The sequence below is a fragment of the Oppia nitens genome, unplaced genomic scaffold (assembly GCF_028296485.1).
Source record: "Oppia nitens isolate AA-2021 unplaced genomic scaffold, nextdenovo-longstitch-racon4-pilon3 scaffold23_pilon_pilon_pilon, whole genome shotgun sequence".
In the NCBI taxonomy this organism is placed as follows: Eukaryota; Metazoa; Arthropoda; class Arachnida; order Sarcoptiformes; family Oppiidae; genus Oppia; species Oppia nitens.
This window is the reverse complement of record NW_026533203.1, coordinates 709137-735073: the sequence shown is the minus strand read 5'-3', so window position 1 is coordinate 735073 and position 25937 is coordinate 709137. Positions and strand designations below refer to the sequence as shown.

The 25937-nt window shown below is 26.4% G+C and overlaps 4 protein-coding genes across 7 annotated transcripts; 2 read left to right on the top strand and 2 right to left on the bottom strand.

Moving 5' to 3' along the window:
* Nucleotides 1-6841: 6841 nt before the first annotated feature.
* Nucleotides 6842-9106, bottom strand: LOC128953713 (beta-1,4-glucuronyltransferase 1-like). Its single transcript, XM_054299231.1, has 5 exons — nucleotides 8540-9106; nucleotides 7615-8467; nucleotides 7486-7550; nucleotides 7244-7405; nucleotides 6842-7064 (listed from the first exon to the last, which is right to left on the bottom strand). The coding sequence occupies exons 1-5, from the start codon at nucleotides 8747-8749 to the stop codon at nucleotides 6870-6872; spliced, it is 1485 nt and encodes a 494-aa protein (XP_054155206.1). The 5' UTR covers nucleotides 8750-9106; the 3' UTR covers nucleotides 6842-6869.
* Nucleotides 9107-10722: 1616 nt separating this feature from the next.
* LOC128953714 (ubiquitin-conjugating enzyme E2 G1-like) lies at nucleotides 10723-12471 on the top strand. Of its 2 annotated transcripts, XM_054299233.1 has the most exons (6): nucleotides 10723-11108; nucleotides 11273-11375; nucleotides 11443-11540; nucleotides 11598-11776; nucleotides 11848-11941; nucleotides 12300-12471. In XM_054299233.1, the coding sequence occupies exons 1-5, from the start codon at nucleotides 11066-11068 to the stop codon at nucleotides 11920-11922; spliced, it is 498 nt and encodes a 165-aa protein (XP_054155208.1). In that variant the 5' UTR covers nucleotides 10723-11065; the 3' UTR covers nucleotides 11923-11941; nucleotides 12300-12471. The 2 variants fall into 2 exon arrangements, with proteins under 2 accessions (XP_054155208.1, XP_054155207.1); XM_054299232.1 differs by lacking the exon at nucleotides 12300-12471 and having other exon boundaries at nucleotides 11848-12028.
* A 2588-nt stretch (nucleotides 12472-15059) lies between these two features.
* LOC128953711 (F-box/WD repeat-containing protein 7-like) lies at nucleotides 15060-17522 on the bottom strand. Its single transcript, XM_054299230.1, has one exon. It carries the CDS (start codon nucleotides 17283-17285, stop codon nucleotides 15201-15203), a length of 2085 nt encoding a protein of 694 aa, XP_054155205.1. The 5' UTR covers nucleotides 17286-17522; the 3' UTR covers nucleotides 15060-15200.
* A 450-nt stretch (nucleotides 17523-17972) lies between these two features.
* Nucleotides 17973-25198, top strand: LOC128953699 (protein retinal degeneration B-like). Of its 3 annotated transcripts, none has more exons than XM_054299215.1 (18): nucleotides 17973-18133; nucleotides 19749-19877; nucleotides 20027-20159; nucleotides 20231-20434; nucleotides 20520-20771; nucleotides 20876-21262; nucleotides 21343-21435; nucleotides 21508-21609; nucleotides 21669-22727; nucleotides 22789-22959; nucleotides 23036-23197; nucleotides 23280-23428; nucleotides 23493-23621; nucleotides 23695-23960; nucleotides 24053-24263; nucleotides 24326-24448; nucleotides 24524-24652; nucleotides 24741-25198. In XM_054299215.1, the coding sequence occupies exons 2-18, from the start codon at nucleotides 19800-19802 to the stop codon at nucleotides 25029-25031; spliced, it is 3939 nt and encodes a 1312-aa protein (XP_054155190.1). In that variant the 5' UTR covers nucleotides 17973-18133; nucleotides 19749-19799; the 3' UTR covers nucleotides 25032-25198. The 3 variants fall into 3 exon arrangements, with proteins under 3 accessions (XP_054155190.1, XP_054155191.1, XP_054155189.1); XM_054299216.1 differs by having other exon boundaries at nucleotides 21340-21435; nucleotides 23493-23612; XM_054299214.1 differs by having other exon boundaries at nucleotides 21340-21435.
* Nucleotides 25199-25937: the final 739 nt, after the last annotated feature.

Genomic DNA, 25937 nt, shown 5'->3' with positions numbered 1-25937 from the left:
AATATATTAATACATATAACAATATTTCACAAACATATTGTTCTGTGATTAATAGTTTTTTGCTTTATTTAAAAATCCTAATAATAAAGTATTGATAATTCACTTACTAATTGTAATATTTTCTAGATTTTTATACAATTTGCATAAAACAGTTTCATATATTTAATATAAACATATAGCTTTTAAAAAAATTAAAAAACATAGTTATACTAATTAAAATTTATAATAATATATTATTATTATGATACTATAAATATTAATGTTTTTAAATAACAAAATTATAATCTTTTATCATTATTACGTGTGTGTATAGAAAACCATCAAAAATGGGTGTTTTAATACTAAATAACATTATTGTGGCTAACATAACGCTAATAACAATATATATAAACAAAACAAACAATAAAATTTGCAAAAATTAAAAGTTAATGTCAAAAATGCTAAACTTAGTTAAACATAAAATTGTAATTTTAGTATAAATCCGATGATAAAACCCTTAAACAATTATTACTTTAAATCTTAAATTCAATTCAAAAATATGTAGAATAAAAATATAAACTTTAAAGTTTAATATTTTTAAAAATTTCATAATTATTAAAACATCTTTGTGGCTATTTATAATACTTTTAAAATTGCATATTATATTAATTTTTTTCCTTTAATGCTGTTTTTAATATTTATCATATTATCAATAGTTTTATTACATAAAATATAAGTAAACAATGACCGGTACATAAGTATTATTTGCAAACATTTTTATAATATTTTAGGCCTAAATCTTAAAATACTTATTTATAGTTAATCAAAAAATAATAAAATTGTAAAGCCTAGAGAAATAAAAATAGACAAAAATCAGAGAAATAAAGAGAGAGAGAGATATTTGAATTTTTTATATTAAATCTTTAATTGACTAATTAATTGTTAAAACATATAAAATATTAGTTAATTTTTTTGACGATAAATAAATGCATTGTTTTATAATTTATACAAATTTTTTAATATCTCACGAAATCATGGATAGTATGGGAATTAAGATTAAATTTTAAATAAAGATAAAAATTTTACAAAAAAATGTTATTTGAGTCTTTTAATAAATAAAAAAGTATTTTTGAATAATTAAATATATTTTAGTGAATAAATTAATTAGATATTACCTTTCTTTGTTATTTAATTTATATATAAAAAAATTAATTCATGAAAACGTTAGTCTATAATACAATAACTTTTTATAGATTATTAACATTTTCAATAGTATTTTTTAATAAATAGTTTTTTATATGAAAAAGGCTTTGAAATTTCCAATGATTGGCAATGACCTCAAAAAAGTATGTATTTTATAACATTTATGGCAAACAAATGGCCACAACTTTATGACCAATAATCATATTTTTTACTTAAATATTTTGTACTATAGTTTACAATAATGTTTACTCTATTTAGATCTCATCCTAATTTCACACAATAAACGGCAATCATTTCCTTAATATAATTGCATTTTTATTTTAATTACTCATTGAAATAATGTGAAATGATATGTGAATCAAATTAAATACCTAAGTTTGTTGACCATAAAAGTCAACTTAATTAACATTTCAATTAAATAATTAATTTCAACCTTTTATGAACTGAATTAAATGTTTCAAAATTATAATAAATTTTTTAAAAATAATTCGATGTTTTACAATAAAACACAAAATAGTTTTTTAATCTTAAATATAGCAAATATCTTGTTTTTATATTATATAAATTTAATATGAATTTAGCACAATTTTTTTAATATAAAATTAAAATTTGCAAATTATATCAATGTTGAAATAATTTGTACTTCAATATACAGTTCAAAATATATTGTAAGTTTTTTCAAAAAATAAGATAAAAATCATTTTCTAAAATTGAGTGTAAAGTTATTTGGATACAATAAGTAGATGATTAAATTTTTCGGCAAATATTTTATCAAAAAAAAAATTACAAAAAGCGATAAATATTTTAACTTAAACACAAAATAGTCTTTTGTAAGTCTAATGGTCACGACTTATGAAATCTATAATATAAAAATGAATCTTAGCTTAAAACCATATTTAACTTATACGGTATACTAAACTATAATAATAACAATAAATAACATTATAATATCACTTTGCAAAAATATATTGTTTATTATTTAAATGCTATTTTATAGTTATTGTGATTTGTGGTAAATAAATAAACAGAGTTTTTGATTGATAATAATATAGCGTATTGTAAAATAAAAGCCTATTGATGTTCCTTTATGAAGCACCTGTCTATCCTCCCTTTCCCCTACCAAACCAAACCAAACAAACAAAACATTACTGTTGTGACTAACTAACAGCACGTCTAACTATAAACTAGTCTATGAATATCAATAAACTATTATATTATTTATTCTCTATTTTTTCATAATTTTCATATTAATAAAAAAACAATATAATGATTACATCCACTTCAATGGTCTGCAAATTAATATCGATAACTTTTGCAATCTTTTATATACATGCAATAAAAAATTTTTTTTAATTTCATAAAAATAATGATCAATTAATCAAAATAAAAATATAATCAGCAGATTTAAACCAATATTTAATTTAAATATAAATTGAGTAAAAATTCATATAAAAATACATTGAAATTAATTAGAAAATTTAATGTACCATAAAATGATGAGATATGTATGTATGCCATATCATATAATCATTTATATTATTTTTATTATTATTACATTTAGTTGAATAGTCGGCTAACGGGCCATATCTGTGGGTGTGTAGTAATGCCAGTGCTCTGCACTCGTAGTTTTTTTCATAATCTTTGCTCAAATTATACACAATTTTATTCTTGCATTTGATTTAGTTAAACATAAGAAATCTAAAGATATCTCAAGAGATACCCTTATTTTGTTTTGTTTTTTATATACCGCTATATTTTGTTAAATAAAACAATAGCTGTGTAACATATAGTACATAAATATCTCTCAAAAATATATAATATTAAACTCAAAAACTTTAATAGCGATGCCATTCAAGAGATTTATGTTTTGATTAATTTGTTTATTCATTTGTTTCCTTTAGTTTAACACATTTTGGTTGATCTCTATTTGCTATCAAATTATATGTTTAGTAGTAATTTAACATCTAATACATTCATTTAATTATAATATTGTGTATAATGTTTTATAATTTACGATTTAATTTAAATAAATAAATCAAAGTTAAAATTTTATCTAATTTAATATTTTATATTATTTGTACTCCATTTGTTTAAGTTATTATAAATTACATAAAAATACATTATATAATAAAATGTATTGTAATCTTGAAAATATAAACAAAATATATTAGTATAGTATAAACATTATTTAATTTTTTTTAATTTTTACATTTTTAAAGCAAAAGTCTTGAATATCTATAAGATTTGAATTAAATCATTGTTAAAAAATGTTAAGACTGTTTCAATATTTAAATTAGTTATGAAAAAAGTTATAAAAAAGGGAAAATTATTTTTACTTTATTCAGACTATAGTTATGATGAATGTGAGAGCAAATAATTTTAATAATGAATTTTTCATTAAAATAATTAACAGTTGAGAGACTTTTCGTGAGAATAACCGATAAAAGTCATTGTATTTTTTACAACGCCTTCAATGCCTTCATTTAATTAATAAATTACTAATAATTCACTTTTATTTGTGTTGCAATCAAATAATGTATGAATTATATTGTAATTGTTAAGTGAATTAGAAATTTATAAATATTGTTATTATATTGTTATTATTTTTCAATTTTTCCAGAGTTAATAAAATTTATATTTATATGCCTTTTTGAAATTTGATAAATAATAATAAAGAAGGAAATGGTATTTAGTGATGACATTAAACTTGTGAATCTCAATGGACCGCAAAAACTGACATTTTTTGAATGAAATATAAGTATTTTTAAAATTTTCCTTATTTTCACAAATTATTTAATAGAAATATAGTTTTGGACATAATAGAGGAAATAAAGTATTTATATATATATTATTGTAATATTACTTGTAATACAATAAAAAATAATTTCATTCGCTTTGTTTCACTTTAAAATATATTTTTATATAAAGATCTCATTAAATGCAATTCATAAATAATTTATATATTATTTTTAATGTTAAAATCTATTGATATATTTCATAATTCATGCAATTTAAAAATATTTTTAGTAAAAAAAATTTGTTAACTGCTTGAATAAGTAAAAAATATTGGTTTAAATAAAATATTATTTATATATTAATATCTTAAAATGTTACTTAAGTTATCATAATTTAGACGTCAAACAAAATCAATGGAAACAATATTTGAAAACTAAATTTTAGAATTTTATATATTAATGGTATTAAATGATATCAATCAAAAACATAAGTCTATTGTATTGATTAAATTGTTATAAAACTAAATTTGCTTTCATAATTGAATCGGTTATTATAATTCAAATAAATAGTATATTCATATTTCTTTACGAGTAAATGATTATATTATACTATTATAACTATTTGAGTCAGTTTTTTGTTATTAGTAAAGATTATATAATAATGTATTCAGATATCAGTTCAGAGATGTAACACAAAACTTATTGATTGAAAAAATGAATAAACAATGAGTTTGAATATACAGTTATATTCAAATGATTTACAATATTGAGACAATAACTCTATTGTTAACTATTATTCATTGAATACAAAACGATAAAAACAGTAATTGTCTGCTTCTCATAGTTTGCGATGATATTATTTAATGATAAATGATTTTAATTATAATAAGTAAAGTACACATTGTATTGAATATTTCAATTATTTTCAATTATGTCATCTCTTAAATCATTTATATTTTTTAAATATAAATTATATTATATTTATATATTACTCTAATTTGTAAACTGTTCTTCTAATATAAAAGCTTTATGATTTATCTTATATAATAATATATTAAATTCATAAAATTATACATTTAATAATTATAAAAACAATATAAAATTAATTTATATTAATTTACATAAAATATTTGACAATTATATAAATATCTTAGTACATACAAGTTATTTAAAATTATGAATTTATTTGCTTACTTGTTATCTAAATTTTGCCAAAAGTTGATAAAATTGTTTGTAATTTCCAAAACTTTTGCTTAGCACTGGATATCCACAAATATATCGACAAATAGTTCAAAAATAATGAAAACAATAGTTTTTAGCTATTTTTTGTCACCAATTAGGTCCATAAGTGGCAAGATTTTAAAGGCATGACACAAATATATTCATTTGATAACATATGTTATACGAGACAACTGAATATTCATAGGAAACAACACATGAATAGAAAGCGGGAGAGAGAGGACAGTCTACTGACTGGATGTGAATATTTCCTGTGAATAACAGTCTCAGAGCGAGAGACACAACAATTGAGAGGAGAGGAGAGGAGAGGCCAATCGCACCTGTCGTTAGTTATAATGCATACCTTTATATTATAAGTTACATACAATCCAATGCCTTTACACACTTGTATGCAATAGAAAAGCATTTTCATACATACCTGTAGAGCACTATTGTATTATTAATACTGTAGTAAAGTATACAGTAAAGCTGGGCATTTGTAAGTAAGAAAAAAAATTAAATAATTAAGTAAATATATACAGATAAATGGATTATTATTTACATACAAAGATTTTATATCAAATAAATTTTATTTAAATTTATAACAAAAAAATTGTATTAATACAACACTAATAAATTATTAGTACTAATACAATATGGTCACATATTATATGTGGATAATATTTTCACACTTCTATGCTAAATCCCCTGATTAGTAATAGTACTAATAGTACTAATAGTAATAATAATAACAATTATAACAATTATTATCATAAAATTACAAATATAACAAATTTTTGTATACTTAAAATCTACTTATATTGTATATATGAAATAAATAATTTTTGTCATAACTTTCTTACTTTGCCTAGCTGTAGTATACAGTACTGTAGTCTATATATAACTATAGGAAACACCATCTATTAGTTGACTATTTTAACATTTTTTAATTTTTTTAGTAAAAATTAAATTTATATTTTTAAAAAACCAAACCTTTATTTTATAATATAATATATCACTTTTTGTTACATTTTTTTCAGTATTGTTTATATTTATAAATAAAACATTTATGAAAAATGTTAAACCTCAACAAACTTATATAAATAATATGATAGAATAAATATAACAACATAACCAAAAAAAAGTCACTAACAATTTAAAAAATAATCCTAAATTATAATAATTGATAATAAATTAATTTATGAATAGATTGAGTCAGTCATTGAGTAAAAATGTAATTTATATAAAAAATAAATACATAGTTTCATATTTATGTTTATGAATAATATTTTTTCTTTACCGTATGTATTGACTTATGTCATATTACTGGTAATTGCAAACTTTTTATACAATCAATTTACAGTATTGTTATTACTATATTGTTTCTTTACCGGTATATAAGTTTTATTATCACTAGTAATATATTACCGGTAGTATTGATAATATGTTAATTATATTAAAATTGACACTCATTATGATGATTATTGTGTACCGTAATTGTATTTGAATACTTGTAAATCATAAAAACACAATTGATTTTGTAAATTGAATGTATTCATTGTTCAATAAACAAATTATTTGATCAAAAAGTTTGCAACATAGTCAAATAAATAAATATCATAAATCAAATAAAATAGACTCTCATCAAACATAAACATGAAACCATGTACTGTACTAATAATAATAATAATAATAATAATAATAATAATAATAATAATTGTAAATATTTTAATATTAACATTGGTTTTTAGTGCCATATTTTCTTCTAAGTTTTGCGAGTATTGTATTATATATCATATTATTTCTCTTAATAAAAGGCAATCGTTTTTTTTCTTCTTTAGGATCGATATGTTTAATACCCGGCGCGTGAACTAAGAAAGCGTTGTCTAAAATACCCAAATCATAGCCTCGAAGACACATCTCATACATCTATCAGTATTGCGTAAAAAATTTAATTAAAACAAAAATATTTATAATTACCGGTATTTCATTTTTTCAAAATATATTATTAATATTAATAAAACTATTGTATTTACCAATATCTACAACACTATAACTAATTTAACTTATTTTAAATAAAAAATATAATAAAATAATAAATAGCAAACCTGTGACATTTTATCCCGTTTGCCATCCCATGTGAGTCTCTCATCATAAAGTGGCTCATCGTTAGTACCTATATATAGAGGTTCCCAATAATTTCGTGTCCGTGTCCTACGAGTGACCCGAAATATATTCAATGAATTATTTTCGGAAATCACATCAATCCACTAATAAAAAACAAAACAAAAATAATTGTATACTTAATTATATAATTCAATAAAACGTAAAACTAAGTAACGATACATACCTTATCTCTATCGGGAAAGTTCTGACAGGCATCACAAACCCATTTGTGAAAAAATATGGCATTACCTTAATATTTAAATACAATTTAATTACCGATAATTTATATATAATATTTATTTATCACTTATACCTGATTTTATAAGAGTCTTAAGCTGAGACTTATTCATTGGTGGCTCAATGTTAGCCTTAACTTCAAAGATGGGAATCACGTAAACGAGTGGATGAGTTAAGTTAATGTTAGGCACTAAACCTGAACTAATCCTATCGTGTAATCGCATAAAACCCGAAACAATATCAACACTGGGATAGAGCTCTATATCGGAAGCAAATATATATTTTGTTTGTGAGTTAAGTCGAGCGACATTTCGGACAACATTTATTGGATATGGAAGAGAATGATCACTCCTGAAGGTTGTATTGAATTTGCTGACAATATTATCAAAAGACTGCAAACAATCAAAGTTCATGTCCTCTACATAACTGGAGGGCAAAGAAGTGTTGGAATGAGGACTGTGTAGACTATCGTAAACCATATGCCACGTAGTCTTAGCACTAACACATTGGTGACCACATTTGCGGAGATAATATATCAAATTGACAGCTAATGGAAAGTCAAGACCAGGAGCGTAGACACCGACAGAGATAAAGCCGTCCCATCGGATACAGAGGTTCTCCAAGTGATAGAGGAATGAATACGTGCCCTGAGTTGTCAGCGTTACGTTCCTCATCCTATCAGGTGTTTCACTGCTCGGTATATAATTTTTAAGCACAGTATATGACCCGCGAGTTTCGGTTGACCACCAAATGGCTACTTCTTTATCAACGTTTGAATCAACCAATTGTTCTTCAATTGTATTCGAAGAAAGACTTTGTTTATCTAAAAGTGAATCACTATTGTCTTGAATTATGCCTTCAATTTGTTTGCTCTCTTTATTGTCAGTCGGATTGATGTTGTGATTGACCACACTTTCATCCGATTCATTCTGCAATCAAATCATTGTCAATAATTATATATCAAAAAACTATTATATATTATATTATAAATAATCAAATACTTTGTGATTAGTAGCCGTTTGTTTGGATGTATTGATAACAATAAGACAAGGATTGGATTTACTGGAAGTGGTTGTCGACTGAAGAGTGATTATGTTATAAACTGCTAAAACAATATTAAAGGCAATCAAAGCCCTCAGTAATAGTCGCGAATCAAATCTTGGAGTCGACACTAATGGTGTGTACGAGTGATTACTTCTGCTCTTTGACATGACTTTGAGGTGATAGTAGATCAACACAGAAGAAGACAATCTACAGATTATTGAATGGCACTCAACGCGGATATAATGACAAAGACATGAGTGGTGTCTCTCTTGACATCATTGAGTATATGTCATGAGTTATGGTTTGAATTATGACTTAATTGATATGATTTAGTGATAATAACGAAGACATCATTTCATTGAATTCAGTCATTAAGTAGTTTTGCCAAACATTTGACACTTTTTTTTAGTTATAAGTATTTCACGTCATTTGACTTATCTTTTAAATGTCTAATAAAACTCATAATAAATATTATAATTCAAATTAACAACAAAATCATAATAAAAGTGTCGTAAAAATATTTATCAATTCAATGATAAAAATCAACATTTTTTTGTTTGTTTTTATATATATATATCATATTTGTCTCAAAAATTATGAAATTAGTAAAAGTGTATACATTTGTCATACGTTTTGTTTATATAACGTCACCACAGATGACATACACAACTGGCCATTGATTTTCAATGATAGGGCTCTCAAAGTAAACCACTTTTAGTAACAATTTTATGAATGTCTCACTAATTTTGGGTGTTATTGAAAGTAATGCAAAAACTTAAGTGAAATACCAATGCAGTCAATAATTTCTATTAACTAAAAAAAACTTTTTTTCCTATAATTAAAATACTTTTGATTTTTTTTGAAATATAAATACTATAGTGATTTAATGATAAAATTGTAGTTTTCTTGATATATAAATTTATATACCGGTTAGTTTGCTAATTGAGCAATTTTATTACAAAGTTATATAACTTTGTTTGTATCAATTTGTATAGTACTATAAAAATTGTTTTTTACTATTAAATTGATGATAGCATTTATATTTAAAATAATATGACTTCATATTTATTTTACATAAATATTTAAGCAATTTATATTTATTAACACTTATATATTTTATTGATTACTTAATAATTACTAATTATATATTTTTTATCTTAATTTTTAAAATTATTTAATTTTTTTATATTGTATAGGTATTACAATTAAATAATTTATAATTAAATAAATGTATAAAAAGTCAATTGTTTATTATGTTATCTCTATTGTTATATATTTTATGAAACTTCTCACGACTTTTTTTGCACAATAATTTATATTCAATTAAATTTCAATAATAATAATAATTGAGATGTTTGTTAGTCATACTATAATATCCTATACTAAATAAAATTTGTGAATAAATTGTTTGATATTTTATTTTTATATAAAAAATCAATAAATAATTAATGATATCTGGGATTATATTCACTGATTTGTAGCTCAAACTTGACTTTAAACATGTTATTAACCCCTATATGTTGTACAGTACATGAACTGGCAATAGTTGACTATTAATACTAATACTCTCTATATAAGTGTCACTAACCGTCAAACAAAGTCCATTTTAAAATGAAAAAAAATGTTCATGGTTAATTTATTTTTGTCATTATAACTAGTAATAATAATAATAATAATAATAAATAATTTTTATACGTAAATGACCTTGCTTAATATTTATTTACAATTACGTTTTTATGTTAATTATCATGTTTTATAAAAAATGCATTAATTTTTTAGATAAATAAATATGATTACAATATAATATTATTTTATTAAATTATATTGATGATTGATCCAGGGACATTTCTATAATTCTATTGACTATAGAATATATTAATATTTACAATACATAAAGTAATTATTAATAGACAAATATAAAACTTGAAATATTTAATATAATGATTTTAATGATGAGAATACCTAACTATTATTAACTATTATTAACTATTATTAACTAACTATTACTATTACTATTACTATTATTACTATTATTTAATTGGTTTGACTGGTGATTGTATACTTAATGGTGTCATCTGGTGGTCAGTGACACACTGTTGATGGTCTGTCTCATTGAAATCGTATGTTTAGATGTATAGCAAGTGTTTGTTATATCTGTATAGTAGTGTATGATATGAGACAATGCATTGACTTGAATAAGGGGTACAACATTGGCATAGAGTGGGGGCACTGGTGTTAGGCATTGAACTGTAGTTATACTGTACTGTAGTGTGCGTTCAGTACTGGCATTGAGTGTTAAAGTGTTTGTTAGTATTGTTCATACATTTCATACATTGAAGTGACTGTTAATACATAGATATCTATAGCCATAGTATACATACATTTGACTGCTATTCATACAAATCATACAAACAGAGTGTCGTATAAGTTGGCCATTACTTTATAGACCAACTTTACCGCCGATTGATGCCATTGTGACGGATATGACAGACCAGTCGACACTTCTGCTCAGAAAACAACTAAATGGTAAGTCTTTGACAAATATCGAGAAATTGATTGAATTACTAATCCTTCACTTGAGAGCCATTACTACGCATTCAGTGCTTTCTCTGTCGTCTGATTTAAGACCAATTCCTCCGCTTATGTTATACTAGTTATTGATTAACTAATTGTTATTATGACCCGAATAGACCTCAAGAAGAATCCTGTGGAGGGCTTTTCTGCGGGTCTCGTCGATGACGATGATATCTACCTCTGGGAAGTGCTCATCATTGGACCGCCGGACACACTATAGTATGTATAGTATGACTATTTGATGTTATAATTGTCTAATTATTTATTGATTTGTTGTGATTGACAGTGAGGGCGGTTTCTTTAAAGCACAGCTAACTTTCCCCAAAGATTATCCTTTAAGACCACCTAAGATGAGGTTCATAACCGAAATATGGCACCCGAACAGTGAGTACACCGACCTATTGACCATTTGTTTAACAAATGATTGTTTTCTTATAATAGTCGACAAAAACGGAGACGTATGTATATCTATACTCCATGAGCCGGGAGACGATAAATACGGCTACGAAAAGGCATCGGAACGTTGGCTACCCGTGCATACCGTTGAGACAATTCTCATATCTGTAATATCTATGTTGGCCGACCCTAATGATGAGTCACCCGCCAATGTAGACGCAGCGGTCAGTCACGAGATATGATTGAAATTGATTTGTGTTTTAATAATTTTGTTAATTTATTTTCGATTAAACAGAAGGAATGGCGAGAAAGCTTCTTAAGTTTCAAGAAAAAAGTGGCTCAATGTGTCCGCAAGAGTCAAGAAATCTAATACTAAATTCTTTTTTACGGTGAGACACACACTCATACCTGTCCATCGATAGGATATATCTTTAACTTATAAAAATAGTTAATGCGAACTAACAAACAAAACATGTGTCCATTATTTTATTATTTGCTTTAATTTGAATTATATGTATTTATATTTGCAAAATGAATTAGAAATTTAAAATTTGGAACTCGTTTTAATATTTATTAAATTTATAAGTTTTTAAAACTAAAGTTTTTTTTTATTTATTGATGCAAACCATGATTATTACCGCTAATTTTTGGACACATTTATTGATTCATATTTGAATTTTTAAATAATAATATTGTATAATAATTAATCTCTTATTAATTATTATTTTTTCTATTTTTCCATTTTAGTAATAGAAGTCTAGAATTATTCATCACTTCATACTAACGAATCAATTCATATATTTTCTATATTTTTCCGATTTGGTTAAAGCGTTAATTATTTAATATTGATGTCTTATTTAATTTTATTTAAAGATTACCGTAGCTTAAAATGTTTTTTTAAATATTTACATTTATAATTAATTTATAAATATTAACAAATTATTTTAAACGAGTAATGATTTCAAATTTGTATTCATTTTGTACAGTAGTTGCCGACAAAATATACATTTGTCGTATAATTCATGAACATTTTATCACTAAATAAAATACTAATATTTCTAATAAAAATATTGTCTATTTATTTTGTTTATTGCAAAAATATATTTTTAAAAACGTGGTTTTAATTTTCGTGTAGTAATATATGACTAGACAATGAAAATACAATATATGCTAAAATTAGATTATCAAATAAAATGACTATTGTTTGCAAATCATTTTTATTATATATTTTAGTTGATTACTGTTTGATTAATTATTTAAAGATAATAATAATATATTATAGTTAATAAACGATTTTCAACATTTATTTAGACATTTTGTAAAATTTGTATGATTTGTGTCATTATTAAACTACTGTATGTAAGCGAAAACATTTCCGATAAACAATTTTAAATTTTTAAAATTAACATTTGGTTTGGGACTGTAACTTACATATACCCACCATTGGGGTAATATGTCAAGTCGTGGGGATAGGAAATGATTGGGGGATGAAATAATATGTAAGACCGGTCACTAGCTATGATTGTTATACTGATAATACAAATTCGCGTCAAATAAATAAAATAAAACATTTATTGAAATTTTTTATATTATTAAACAAATAATTGATTTCAATCACTGTTTGTCAGGTAATGTAGATTATATTATACAGTGTAGTTCACAATCACTATTATAATTACCGGTACTTTTAATTTTTACAAATTACTGTTAAATACAATTAAATGATTATTATTAGAAACTGTTTGATCATTGAAAACAAGCATTTTTAAGGAGTAATTACAGACATTAACTTAAAAAAAACTTATAATATATTAAAATATTTTCAATAATTTGATAATCGATGAAATTAAACATTTGGTATTTGACTGTAAATCACTTATTTTCCGCATAGTTTCACATATAGCCCACGATGTCTAGGGAGGGACTGTTTACGGTTACGGACGGTAATCAAAACTAATGCAGTTTTATAGTTATTGAGATCAATATAGCGGTAGTTTTATAACTTATAAGTGCAGTCTTAAACAGCGGCAATGATATTAACTACAATTATCTGATCAATCGTACATTGAATTTAAAACTAACAAATGGCAAAGTTATAGATATAATCAATAACAGTGTAATTAATTATATTTTAATTAATTGTATAATTGAACAGATAATTGCAATCAATTGTTTAAATAATAATTATAATTATCTGAACAATCATACAATTAATTAAAATGTTATTTATTATAATTTTATCTCTAACTTAGCCATTGGTTACTATTAAATGCAATGTTTGTTTGACCAGATAATAGCATTACCATTGATTGACACTCTTTCTTATAGGTGTTGTGTTGTGATGACCACCGAAACCATATTATAGATAATATTAAACTCAATATTATTGTACTTGATCATTTTTTAATTAATTGTAAAATTAACTATATAATAGCATCGACATAGAATAATTGTCTAGTGAAACTATTATCTAGTTAATTTTAAATAATTTTATAGTTAATATTATCTAGAGTTATGCCCTTGGTCATTTTTAAATTGAATGTATGGTTTATCATATATTTAATATAAACTAATGAGTCGATTACCTGTTTAACAGAATACTATCCCAAATGACAAAACTACTCTCACTATTATTAGAGACATCAAAATATGTGAAACACATATTTTTTGCGGTTAAATATATTAATCTGTGAATCGATATCTATCAGAATCATATAAAAAAGATTTTTTTTGACAAATTCTCAAAAACACATATTTCTACATTTTTACTACATTTTTACAAAAAATATATAATTTTTAAATCTATAAAACATTCGTTTTTATACAAAATTATTAAATTAGCAAATATTTGCAAAAAATGTTTAATAACAACGACTTGAGATTAATTCAAACATTATGTCATTAAAAATGAAATGAATTATATGATGAAACATATTGTATATACTTTTTAAAAATTAATATTATATAATATATTATTGCTATTTTAAGATAAATAATGTCTTGAAATTAATTATTAATAATATACTACTAAAATATTTAAATTTATTTTCTTTAATTTAACACATATTTTATTAGATATGTTTGAAATATTCACCCCATATATTGATGTCTTTTCGTTTTGAATATATTATAAATTATATCAGATTTTGATTACCAGTAATTAATTTATAGATAGATGTGAACCTATTTTGTAATAACCGATATATAATTTTTAATAAAAATTATTTTATATAAATGTCCGGTATTTACGATAATTAATTTTGTATTAAACATATATGTAATTTACAACTCTAACAAGTCTAGTAATAATTTAATAAAATATATATCTTTTATCTATTTTATTGAAGTTATTTTTGCCAATAATTTATTTTTGAATACAGTATTACCTTTAGTACAATATATCCATTATAATTATGTATATACAGTACTGTATAAGTAATGGACAATTTGATTAATAGTTAATTTTTGAAAAATAAAATCTTTATTAAAATATATGTTAATGTGTTTCAGGAAGTGGTGTGAAATGAAATTTGTATTTATTTTCGATTAAATAAAAGAATTACACAAAAGTGTATTTGATTTACGAAATTATTCTCTTTATAAATGAGTAAACAATTTAATTATTATTGACTAAAATAAGCAAAAAAATTAAAGTAAAATTAGATTATTATTATCTTTATCAAAATCATTGTCCATTTCAAATGTAGTATCCATTTCCTCAAACCTGGTTTGCCTAATGTCTTGGTAGTCATCAAAGTCCAAAACTAATAGTTTAGTTTCTTCGGTTCCATTTCGGGAACCGACAGCACAAACCAGTTTGGTATTGGAAGCTCTGATACGCCACACAACTCCACCACTTCCTCCACTACTAAGCGATACTAAGTTCTTAATAAATTCTCCAGTTTTGAGGTCCCATAGTTTGACAGTTCCGTCATCACTGGATGTGATGACAAATCGTGAGTTAAACTGAAGACATGTGACAGCACTTTGATGTCTGTTAGGTCCCGACAATGTTTGTAAACATTGACCGGTCGTAATGTCCCAAACTTTAACAGTTGAGTCCGCATTTCCAGACACTAATGTATTCCCTCTTAATTGCATTCCACTCGTCAATGACTGATGTCCTACAAGAGTGTGCTTAAGAGTGCCTTCTGCTGCCGACCACACCTTAATTGATGTATCCAGAGATCCGCTTACAATATGTAATCCATCAAATTGTAGAGAATAGACTCGATTTGTATGACCCTCAAGTGTATGCAGACAGGTCTCAGTACTTACATCCCAAACCTTAACCAAGTAATCATAAGCACCGGAAACGCATAATTTACCGTTGAATTGGACACAACGCACTGCGGCCACGTGTCCTGTTAATACGTGATTACAACATCCAGTCTTTATATCCCAAACCCTGAGAGTTGCGTCACGAGAACCGGAGACCACTTGATTCTCATGCAATGCCATACATCTAACGGTAGACGTGTGGCCATAAAGTGTGTGAAGACATTCTCCGCTCATTGCATTCCAAACTTTTAACGTCCTATCAGTTGAGCCGCTAATTATGATATTATCGGATGAAAGCTGTGATGACCAGACACCACCCGTATGACCAGTGAGTGTCCGTTTACAGCGACCCGTTTCACTGCACCACACCTTAAGTGTATTGTCATCACTTCCACTAACAATTAAATTAGAGATGGGATTAAACTGAAGACATGTGATAACGTGATCGTCGTGTCCTTTGAGATAAAGTATTTCCTTTAAAAGACGACCTCTTCCTGTAGGTGTTGTACTCTCTTTTTCTGTGGACAACACTCCATATCTCCAGTTATATTCAATATTTTTCTGTCTCAAGAATCGTATCTTATTCTCAGATCTAGCAAATGATTGCATTGGCGAGTCTGGAGATAAGGGACACAGCTTTGGTGATGAGCTGTTTGAAGGCGGCGGTGATGTCGGTGTTGAACACATGAGTGAACAGCGACTCGACTCAAGACGACGTTTGAAGAAGTCAGTGATACTTTCATTATCGTCGAGAAGTCCCTCTTCGCGACACTTTTCTCTCCATAAAACATTGTCTTCACATAATATCCTCCAATTACGACACGTTTGTGACGCTCTTAACAGATCCTTTGGATCTAAATAACCTAATATTAATAATGATAACTCTTTTGGCAACAATGATATGAAGTCTCTTTGGAGCTGAGGTTCAATCAAAGTCAGCAAATGTCTGATTTGTTGTACTTCGCAAATGCCCGTTGAGACCAAACTGTCTAACGCTTGTATCCTCTCGTTGTGCGACCAATTGTAGAAAGTTTTGAGCCATTTGTCTAAACCATTATCTTTACAATTAATGTTATTATTATTACATTTAATACTATTATTATTCGTCACATCCATGTCAACAAAAGACGAGTCCATGTCTTCCGTTTGTGTCCACTGTTGTATGGCTTCGGAAGAATGCTTTAAATTAACTAATAATGAGTTGTTGGCGGAGTTGTTGTACTGATTGGCAGTAATTGTTTGTGTTGTCGACAGACAGGTTGTGCCGTACTTCGCCTTCTTCACTGTCGTCACACTAATAGCGCAATCGGATGTCGAAGTCATCCTCAGCACAGATGGTGTCAATTGATCTCTAGTGTGTCCTAAACGGTGACCACCAGTGACGGTATGAATGTGGTCTTCATTGCCATTCAGATCAGTGTTCAGTTGGCAGATGTTGTCGATGGCGGACATGACTGTCACCCACACAATCAAGACATGCAAAACAAATCGCTAAACAAATATATTAAATAAAACGTCCGATTTTAAGACAAACAACTAAATGATTGACTGATAACAAGTGATAACTAAATCAACGGTTAATTTAATTGCAATTCAAATGTCATTAATATAACAAATGAGTCAAACAATTGACACAACAATTGGCAGCCATTTTGCAAACCATTTGACAAAACATTAGCCATTAGTATATAACGTATGTATCAATTGATTCATTCAACTCATTGTAATCCATTGCATGACAACAATCAGCTGTTATTACTTATAATCACCAAATAAGTCATATTATTGTCATTAATCTGTCATCAATTGATCCAATATATAAACAATAAGTAATTATAGTAATGATTGTACATTAATAACAATTTATACAATGTATGACATTTGACATTTGCATTACATTTATGTTTATATGTACTACTAGTATGTGAACAGTGCTCTCATTGATTGTCAAGTAATACAGCGATAATACTATTGAATAATATGTTTATCATTACATTAGAAATGTTTATATAGTGTGAGAGTAACAGTGCTTTCAATAATAATAATAATATTAATAATATTAATAATATGCTTATAATTAACTGTTGTTTTATTAAAACTACTAATTATTGTATGAATCAATTAACTATTGTTTTATGTATTGATGTATTTTATCGCTCAATAATGTTGTCAATGGACTTATAGTGTCAAACCCTATGTTTTTGAATGGCTTTTAAACATTTATATGTCATTTATTACTGTTTGTTGTCTAACAATCATATGATTTAAATGTTAACACTAACCATGTATTTAATAATGAGGTAAATTTATTATATAAATTAATTATTAAATAATAATTTATTACATTATAACAAATTTTTAAAAATCATATTACAATATAATACTTGATTTATATCTTATTATAAGTTAATTTAATAAACATTTAATTTCAAATTATTTGTGCTTTCAATCATATGATAAATATATTAATTACTGCATTATTTTAAAAACATTTATTATATATAATATAAAATTAATATTTTAAATATTTGTTTATTTATTTGGCATATAGTTTATAGTGTTATTTGCAGACAATAAAATAATGATATGATATAACTTTATATTATTTTACATATATTTTATTAGATTTATTAATATTAGATATCATATATTGATATAATAATATAAATTATTAAAATTACAACAATCGTTATAATTATTAAAATGGATATTTAAAAAAACATGAGTAAATAAATAATAATAAAACTTTATTACAAATTATTTTTTGAATAGTTATTAATTAAGTGATTGGTTTTGTTTGTAAATTGATATTTAATATCATATTCTATAGCGTTGTTAAAGCCTTATTGTATTTATAACTTTGTGTACTGTATAGTGATTTTTGTATTTTTTCAGCCAATATTTGATATGTTTATTAAATATAAGTTATTAGTATTATAGAGAATATTCTGTAGGTTTTTATATAAATAAGTATTAAATACACTACTAGTTTGTTATATAAACAATGACTTAAAATACAGGCAAACAGTAGAGTTATTTACATTAATGAAAGTGAAAAATGACAGAAAATTGTTGAAAATTTAATGTATTATTTAAGAAAATGTCAAACATTTATAATGATAGACAATAAACAGATAAACAGGATATTTGTATTCATTTATTATTAGTAGTACTTATCTCATAGTGTATAGAATATAGGTATAGAAATACAGTATATATAATATATATGTTTTTGCGAATAAAGCATATATAAGATAATATAACATTATCTGTGATTTAATTTATCAAACATTTTACTTAATTATTTAATGGTTTATTTAGTTTATAATAACTGACATAAAATGAAAATAGAAAATACTGTAATAATATTATTATTATTTTATTGTTTATTTTAATGTTTCTTTTTTCAATAGTATAGTCAAACAATTAGAGCAAAAGAGTTAATACTAAGAATTTAGTCAAGTATTTGATAAATCCTTTGATGTAATGGTTTGTATGAAAACAGTTGGTTTTGCAGAGCTGTGTATCTTTTTATGTGTATGTGTTTGTCATACAATAAATCCCATATCAATACATACAGTAGTTTTTGGGAATCAATACTATTGATTCAATAGTAGCTCTAACTATAGCTATGAGAGAGAGAGAGAGAGAGAGAGAGAGAGAGAGCATTACATATCTCTGAGTGAAGCACTTTATATATTAATTCTTCATTTGTTAAGAATATATTCTTTAGATTTTCTTTATTTATTTATCAAAGACATCCGTTTTGCCAATTATTTAGACATTAAAAGCATTTATTTTAGCGACAGATTTATCGATAAATTATTTTTATAACTAATTTAGTAAAATATATTAAATGATAAACTAATTATATATCTAAAATTGTTTTCATGACACTATTGATGACAATTACAGATACGGATACAACATTTGATGACTTGAGTGCCATTCAAGACATCGGTAAAAATGTTGATCAAAGAGTTCCGAATACCACTGCCATTATCTGTGGACGAGTACAAAGTGGCACAACTTTATATGATTGCCGTATGTCTACTAATATAACTAATATTTATATTTTATTAATTTTTTAAATATATAAATATTTTATTTTATTTTTGATTTATATAAGAATTTTTTAGTAAAATAGTTTTTATAATTATTTTGAGTTATGATTATTCATATTATATATATAGAAAAAAAGCAAAGAAGAAACACAGGGCGCTGGAAGTGGTGTCGAAATACTTGTTAATGAACCATATGATGAGGGACCGGGAGGTTCTGGACAATACACTCATAAGATATATCACGTAGGGTATCATTTACCAGGTATTTAACAAAAATTTAAATTATTTTGTCATTTATTATTTAAATTATTTATTGTTTTCAATAAATGAAAGGTTGGCTCAAAGCATTGTTACCTAAGTCTGCACTGACCGTTGAAGAAGAGGCCTGGAATGCCTATCCATACACTAAAACACGTTATACCTGCCCTTTCGTAGAGAAATTTTTCATTGAAATTGAGACCAAATATTATAATGATTGTGGAAATCAAGAAAATGTTTTTGAATTAAGCAATTCAGAAGTTAGGTCACGGGTTGTCGGTAAATATGATTTCAGAATAATATTTTCTAGTATTTTAACAAATTTATTATATAATTTTGAAAACAATATAATTTTTGTAAACAGATGTTATCGATATTGTGAAGGATCAGCTCTACTCATCTGATTATATTAGAGAAGAAGATCCAAAGTTTTACGTATCGGAGAAGACAGGACGGGGACCGTTGTCTGACAACTGGGTCGATGAGCACTGGAATGTACTGAAAAATGGCAATAAAGGCAAAAACAAGTGCATTATGTGTGCCTACAAACTCTGTAGGGTTGAGTTCAAGTACTGGGGAATGCAAACCAAAATTGAAAAATTTATACACGACTCAGGTTTTTATATATGCATTAATTTTTATACTATTAATATACTATTAGAAATATATTTATTTTTATAAATATTTGTATTATAAAAATTGCTTAATTGCATTTATTAGCATTGCGTAAGACTATGGTTCGGGCACACAAACAGGCGTGGAGTTGGCAGGACGAGTGGGTCGACCTCACTATGGCTGACATTAGAAAGTTAGAGAAAGAAACACAAGAGTATCTCAAGAACAGAATGGCTGTCAATAATGAAAATGCAAATGAAGTCAATGCTATAACACAACAGATCAATAGTCAGACAATTTCAGAGAGACAAGAGATTGATCTGAATGTTATAGACAAAGATAATGAACAATACGAAGAAATTATTGCAATGGAAGTTCCAAAATGTAAAACAATAACACATCCACCGCTTACTATCAAGCATTCCAAAGATCAAGAAGATGGCAAAAGAAAAATATGGTCCAGAAGTAGTTCCAAAGCAGGTCTTCTACATTGTAGGCATTGGTTTTTATATTGTTGTCGTAATCTTTAGAGTAAATTATAATATTAAACATTTTTGTTGATATTCTAGCAGATGATTATGAGTTACAAATAGCTAACTTACGAATGGAAAGTATTGTTAGAAATTCAGATTCCAGTTCTGACGATGAGTTTTATGACGCCGAAGGTATTAATTGATATCCATTATTACCGCTATTTGCTCCGCAATTCTCGCATATTATTTGTTATTATTATTTAGAAATATTAAATGTCAGTCCAATTACCAAATGGAGTTCACTTGAATACATACCATCAGATTTGGGACCTAAAGAGCAACAAAGTATCGATGCCGGCGATGAATGTAAGATAAACTATGATTTTGTTGTTTGAATTTTTAATAATTATTAAACTCTTCAAAAGCTGATAACATATTTTCTGAGGCATACATTAAACGCATACAATCAGAGCACTCGAAACACAAAACAGCTTTTATGAATAGAAATAGTGTGGATACGACATCTCTGCCGAATTCACCCACTCATACAACTCCCTGTCCAACAGATATACTAATTATTATATTACACGGCGGAAGTCTTCTCGATGCTGCAACTGATTTGAATTCAAACAAGACATCGGATATAACGACATTTCGGAGTTCATTTGAAGCAGTTGTTCGACAACATTATCCACGACTTAATGGCAGAATAGCCTTTCGTTTAGTTTCGTGTCCAGCAATTTGTTACGACGCTCTCGTAGTGTTGTCGAGTTTGAGTCCATATAGCTTTCAAGCGTCGCCCTCAGCTATTGACGGCGTTTATCATACATACGATGCTATACCTATTGGAGCACTTCCAGTATTTGCCATCTCATCGCATGAGTACTATGAGAATGTTTCTAAAGTAATATCCACAACAAATCATATCTATAGTGAGTTTTTAAAGAGCGAAGAAGGATTGGGTTTTTGTGGTCAGGTGTGTCTTATTGGTGATAGCATTGGATCCGTAATAGGATTTGATGCTATGTGTCGATCAAATTATCTTTGCAGTCAATATGGTAGTGAAACCAGTATTCCTGATCTACCAGACACTCAAAAAATGAGTGATTCTCATAACAAACCTGTACTAACTGGTCATAAAAATCCATTGATATCTATAAGTGATGGAAGTGGTAATGAAGATGTTGAAGAAAATCAGGAAAAAACAAGTAAATCAAAGATATTATTTCCCAAATCAAATGCTATTCCAGTAAACCGAACATATTTTAAATCCCACTCACATTCCGGTGAAACAACAGTTGTTGATGAAAGTGCAACACATCGTCTATTGACAGCTCCATTACCTCGAAGAAGGAGCTCGTGTTCCAGTGACCAAAGTTGTTGTCATCGCTTAGAATTTGAAATAAACGATTTCTTTATGTTTGGTTCCCCTCTTGGACTTGTTCTCACATTCAGGAAAATGCTTTCCATCGATGACAAGTCATGTAAGACTATGAATGCATTTACGACTACCGATAATTTATTTATACATTATATCATAATTAGGTCCATTACCAAAGCCTTCGTGCAGTCATATCTATAATCTGTTCCATCCGACCGATCCATCAGTTTTACGATTAGAGCCTCTGCTGAGCGCCAGATTCTCACACATTCCACCCGTCAATGTTTCCCGATATCAGAAATATCCGTTAGGCGACGGACAACCCATACATTTACGTAATAATTGAATTTATAATTTTATATTATAAAAATTATATTACAATTAAAAATGTATTTTTATTAAATACAATAGTCGAGTATTTGCAAACATATTGTCATTTATTTGCACCGGACACCAGTCCTCAAGTATCTCACTCTTACTCGACAATGGGTGGCCGTCGGACCAGTGAAGCCAGTATTTCCAGCAATATTTCTATGACTTTTGATTCCCTAACTCTACCAAATATTACTTCACGTAATTATATTTTATTTGCAATTTAAAAATAATATTTTTTAAAGATGAAAATCTTTATAATAAATGTTTATTAATGCGATAGTGACCCAAAAGTGGTGGGGATCTAAAAGACTTGATTACGCCTTATATTGTCCCGAAGGACTTAACAATTTCCCGACACACGCTTTGCCCCATTTATTTCACGCCAGTTATTGGGAATCAAATGATGTCATTTCATTTATTTTAAGACAAGTAAAGCTAAGCAAAATTATTTTAAGCATTAATTTTATTAAATAATTTAATTTTATACATAAAGATTTCAAGATCCGAATATATGAGCAGTAATACGATGGACACTGAAAAAGATGTCCAATGTTTTACTCCGTGTCAACCGAGAGAAAAGTGGCAAAAGAAACGAACTTCGGTGAAGCTTAAGGTGAGCCGAGTATGTCATACCCATACCCTTTTAAGCCTATAATTTCATTTTAATTGATCCATTGAACGTATTGTTTACTCAGAACATAACAGCCAATCATCGGGCAAATGATGTGATTGTCAAAGAGGGCGCAACACAAGTAATATCTGCACGTTTTATGTACGGTCCTCTCGATGTGGTAGCGCTTTCAGGAGAAAAAGTGGACATTCATATTATGAAAAATGGCCGATCAGGCGACTGGACTTATTTAGCTACCGAACTCACTGATAAATCTGGTAGACTTGCATATACTATACCCGATGATAAGTCATTTACACTTGGTTTATATCCCGTTAAGATTGTAGTCAGGTATATATATATATATATATATAGTATATATATATTATTTTGTAAAATTTTTAATTAAAGTTTAAATAACAATTACTTGATATTATCATAAGGGGTGACCACACATCCATTGACTTTTATATGGCTGTCGTTCCGCCCAAAACTGAATGCGTAGTCTTTAGTATAGACGGATCATTCACTGCCAGTATGTCTGTTACTGGAAAAGATCCAAAAGTTAGAGCCGGAGCTGTAGATATCGTAAGATATTGGCAAGAGTTAGGTTATCTTATAATTTACATAACTGGCCGTCCAGATATGCAACAGGTAGCATATATTTATAGCATTATATTTTATATAAAAACTAATTTTTATACAAAATTAATAAGCAAAAAGTCATCTCATGGCTCGCCCAACATAACTTTCCTCATGGATTGGTCTCATTTGCGGACCGTTTATCAACTGATCCTTTACGACATAAAGCTGAACATTTAAGACATCTTCAAAATGATGTAAATTGTGTTATTGAAAACAATTTATTAGTTATATCTATATTTTTAATATATTTATAAATTATTGCTTTAAAGGCTGAGATCGTATTTCAAGCAGCATATGGTTCGAGTAAAGATATTTCTGTTTATCAATCTTTGGGACTAAAACCGGAACAAATCAATATTGTGGGCAAAGTATCTAAAAAACAGCATTCAATGGCAAATGTAAACAATTTAAATATGAATTTTATTTATCATACTTTTCTATATTATTTGTCTCATTTTATATTTTTATAAATATTATAATCAATAGATATTGAGTGAGGGCTATGCTATTCATTTAAATGAGCTGATAGCTCACGGCTGCTCCCGACCCGCACAGGGCAACGCTCGTATGGTTCTTCCTAGAGGTGGCTTCGGCGGTGTCCGACACCGACGGTCGACTAAAGCCAAGCGCACTATTTCTTACCCATTGACAGCACAAGTGTCAGTGCCGTCTATACCGCCACTCAATGCTATACCAAATACTGCTCCGACAACAAGTAATTTTGAATCCGTTTCGTACGGATTTTTTAACACCAAATTTACTAAACAAAACAAATAATTTTACATCACTTATAATAATATCTCAAACAATAATATACCCAATAATACAATATATATTATATGAAAAATAATTGAAACCAAATACCGTAGAAACCAAATTTTGGCAATTTTTATCATTGTTCATAATACTACTTAATTTGATTTTTGAAAATTAATAATTGATAGTTAATACTAATTAAATTAATGCTCAGTTTTGTTTAAAATAGTATTAATCAGTATTTTTTGCATTTCAGTAGACAATAATGATACTATTAAATATACAAATTTTAAAATTGTTACACTATATAATTAATTGATTTTTAAATATACAAAATATAATTTATACAAACTAGTTATTTTTATTAATAATTTGTTGAAATTATATCATTTCTAACTTATTAAATAAAATAAGTGAAGCTCCATAGATATTATGACAATTACCGTAATATCAAAAACTTAATATGAAATTAAAGTCATAATTTTGAACCAAATGTTTATAATAATGTATAATTAGTTAAGTTTAGCCACTTTGTGATAATATAATCCCATATTAACTGTCGTCCCCTATATATTGATTGATTCATTATTTATCATCAATTTCATTGAATGTGATTATTCTTATTGTAATAATATCTGTTACAAACAATTAATAGATAAATGTTTTTGATGTTTGTTATAGATATTAATTATTTTTACTTTTATTATGTATTATTTAAAAATAGTTATAAATCTTTAAAAATATAATGTATTTCAGACAAATAATTTCATTTGAAGTAATTTATATGTTAAATGCAATTGTGAATCACTCACGTTTTTAACAAACAAACAAAATCATTAAATTAATAATTATAAATAATTTAATGTATTAATTAACTACAAAAATAATGTTATTATTATAGTCGATAAATAAGATCTTTTGGTTGTC

Bases quoted from the DNA above. Each gene is read 5' to 3' on its own strand.
- LOC128953713 (XM_054299231.1), bottom strand. From the start codon at position 8,749: ATGTCAAAGAGCAGAAGTAATCACTCGTACACACCATTAGTGTCGACT. The intron at 8,468-8,539 runs GTATTTGATTAT...ATTTGATTGCAG, and splicing joins AAACGGCTACTAATCACAAA to AATGAATCGGATGAAAGTGT. The intron at 7,406-7,485 runs GTATGTATCGTT...GTTTTTTATTAG, and splicing joins ACTTTCCCGATAGAGATAAG to TGGATTGATGTGATTTCCGA.
- LOC128953714 (XM_054299233.1), top strand. From the start codon at position 11,066: ATGACAGACCAGTCGACACTTCTGCTCAGAAAACAACTAAATG. The intron at 11,376-11,442 runs GTATGTATAGTA...TGTGATTGACAG, and splicing joins GGACCGCCGGACACACTATA to TGAGGGCGGTTTCTTTAAAG. The intron at 11,777-11,847 runs GTCAGTCACGAG...TCGATTAAACAG, and splicing joins CCGCCAATGTAGACGCAGCG to AAGGAATGGCGAGAAAGCTT.
- LOC128953711 (XM_054299230.1), bottom strand. From the start codon at position 17,285: ATGTCCGCCATCGACAACATCTGCCAACTGAACACTGATCTGAATGGC.
- LOC128953699 (XM_054299214.1), top strand. From the start codon at position 19,800: ATGTTGATCAAAGAGTTCCGAATACCACTGCCATTATCTGTGGACGAG. The intron at 22,960-23,035 runs GTAATAATTGAA...TAAATACAATAG, and splicing joins CGGACAACCCATACATTTAC to TCGAGTATTTGCAAACATAT. The intron at 23,429-23,492 runs GTAAAGCTAAGC...TTATACATAAAG, and splicing joins TTTCATTTATTTTAAGACAA to ATTTCAAGATCCGAATATAT.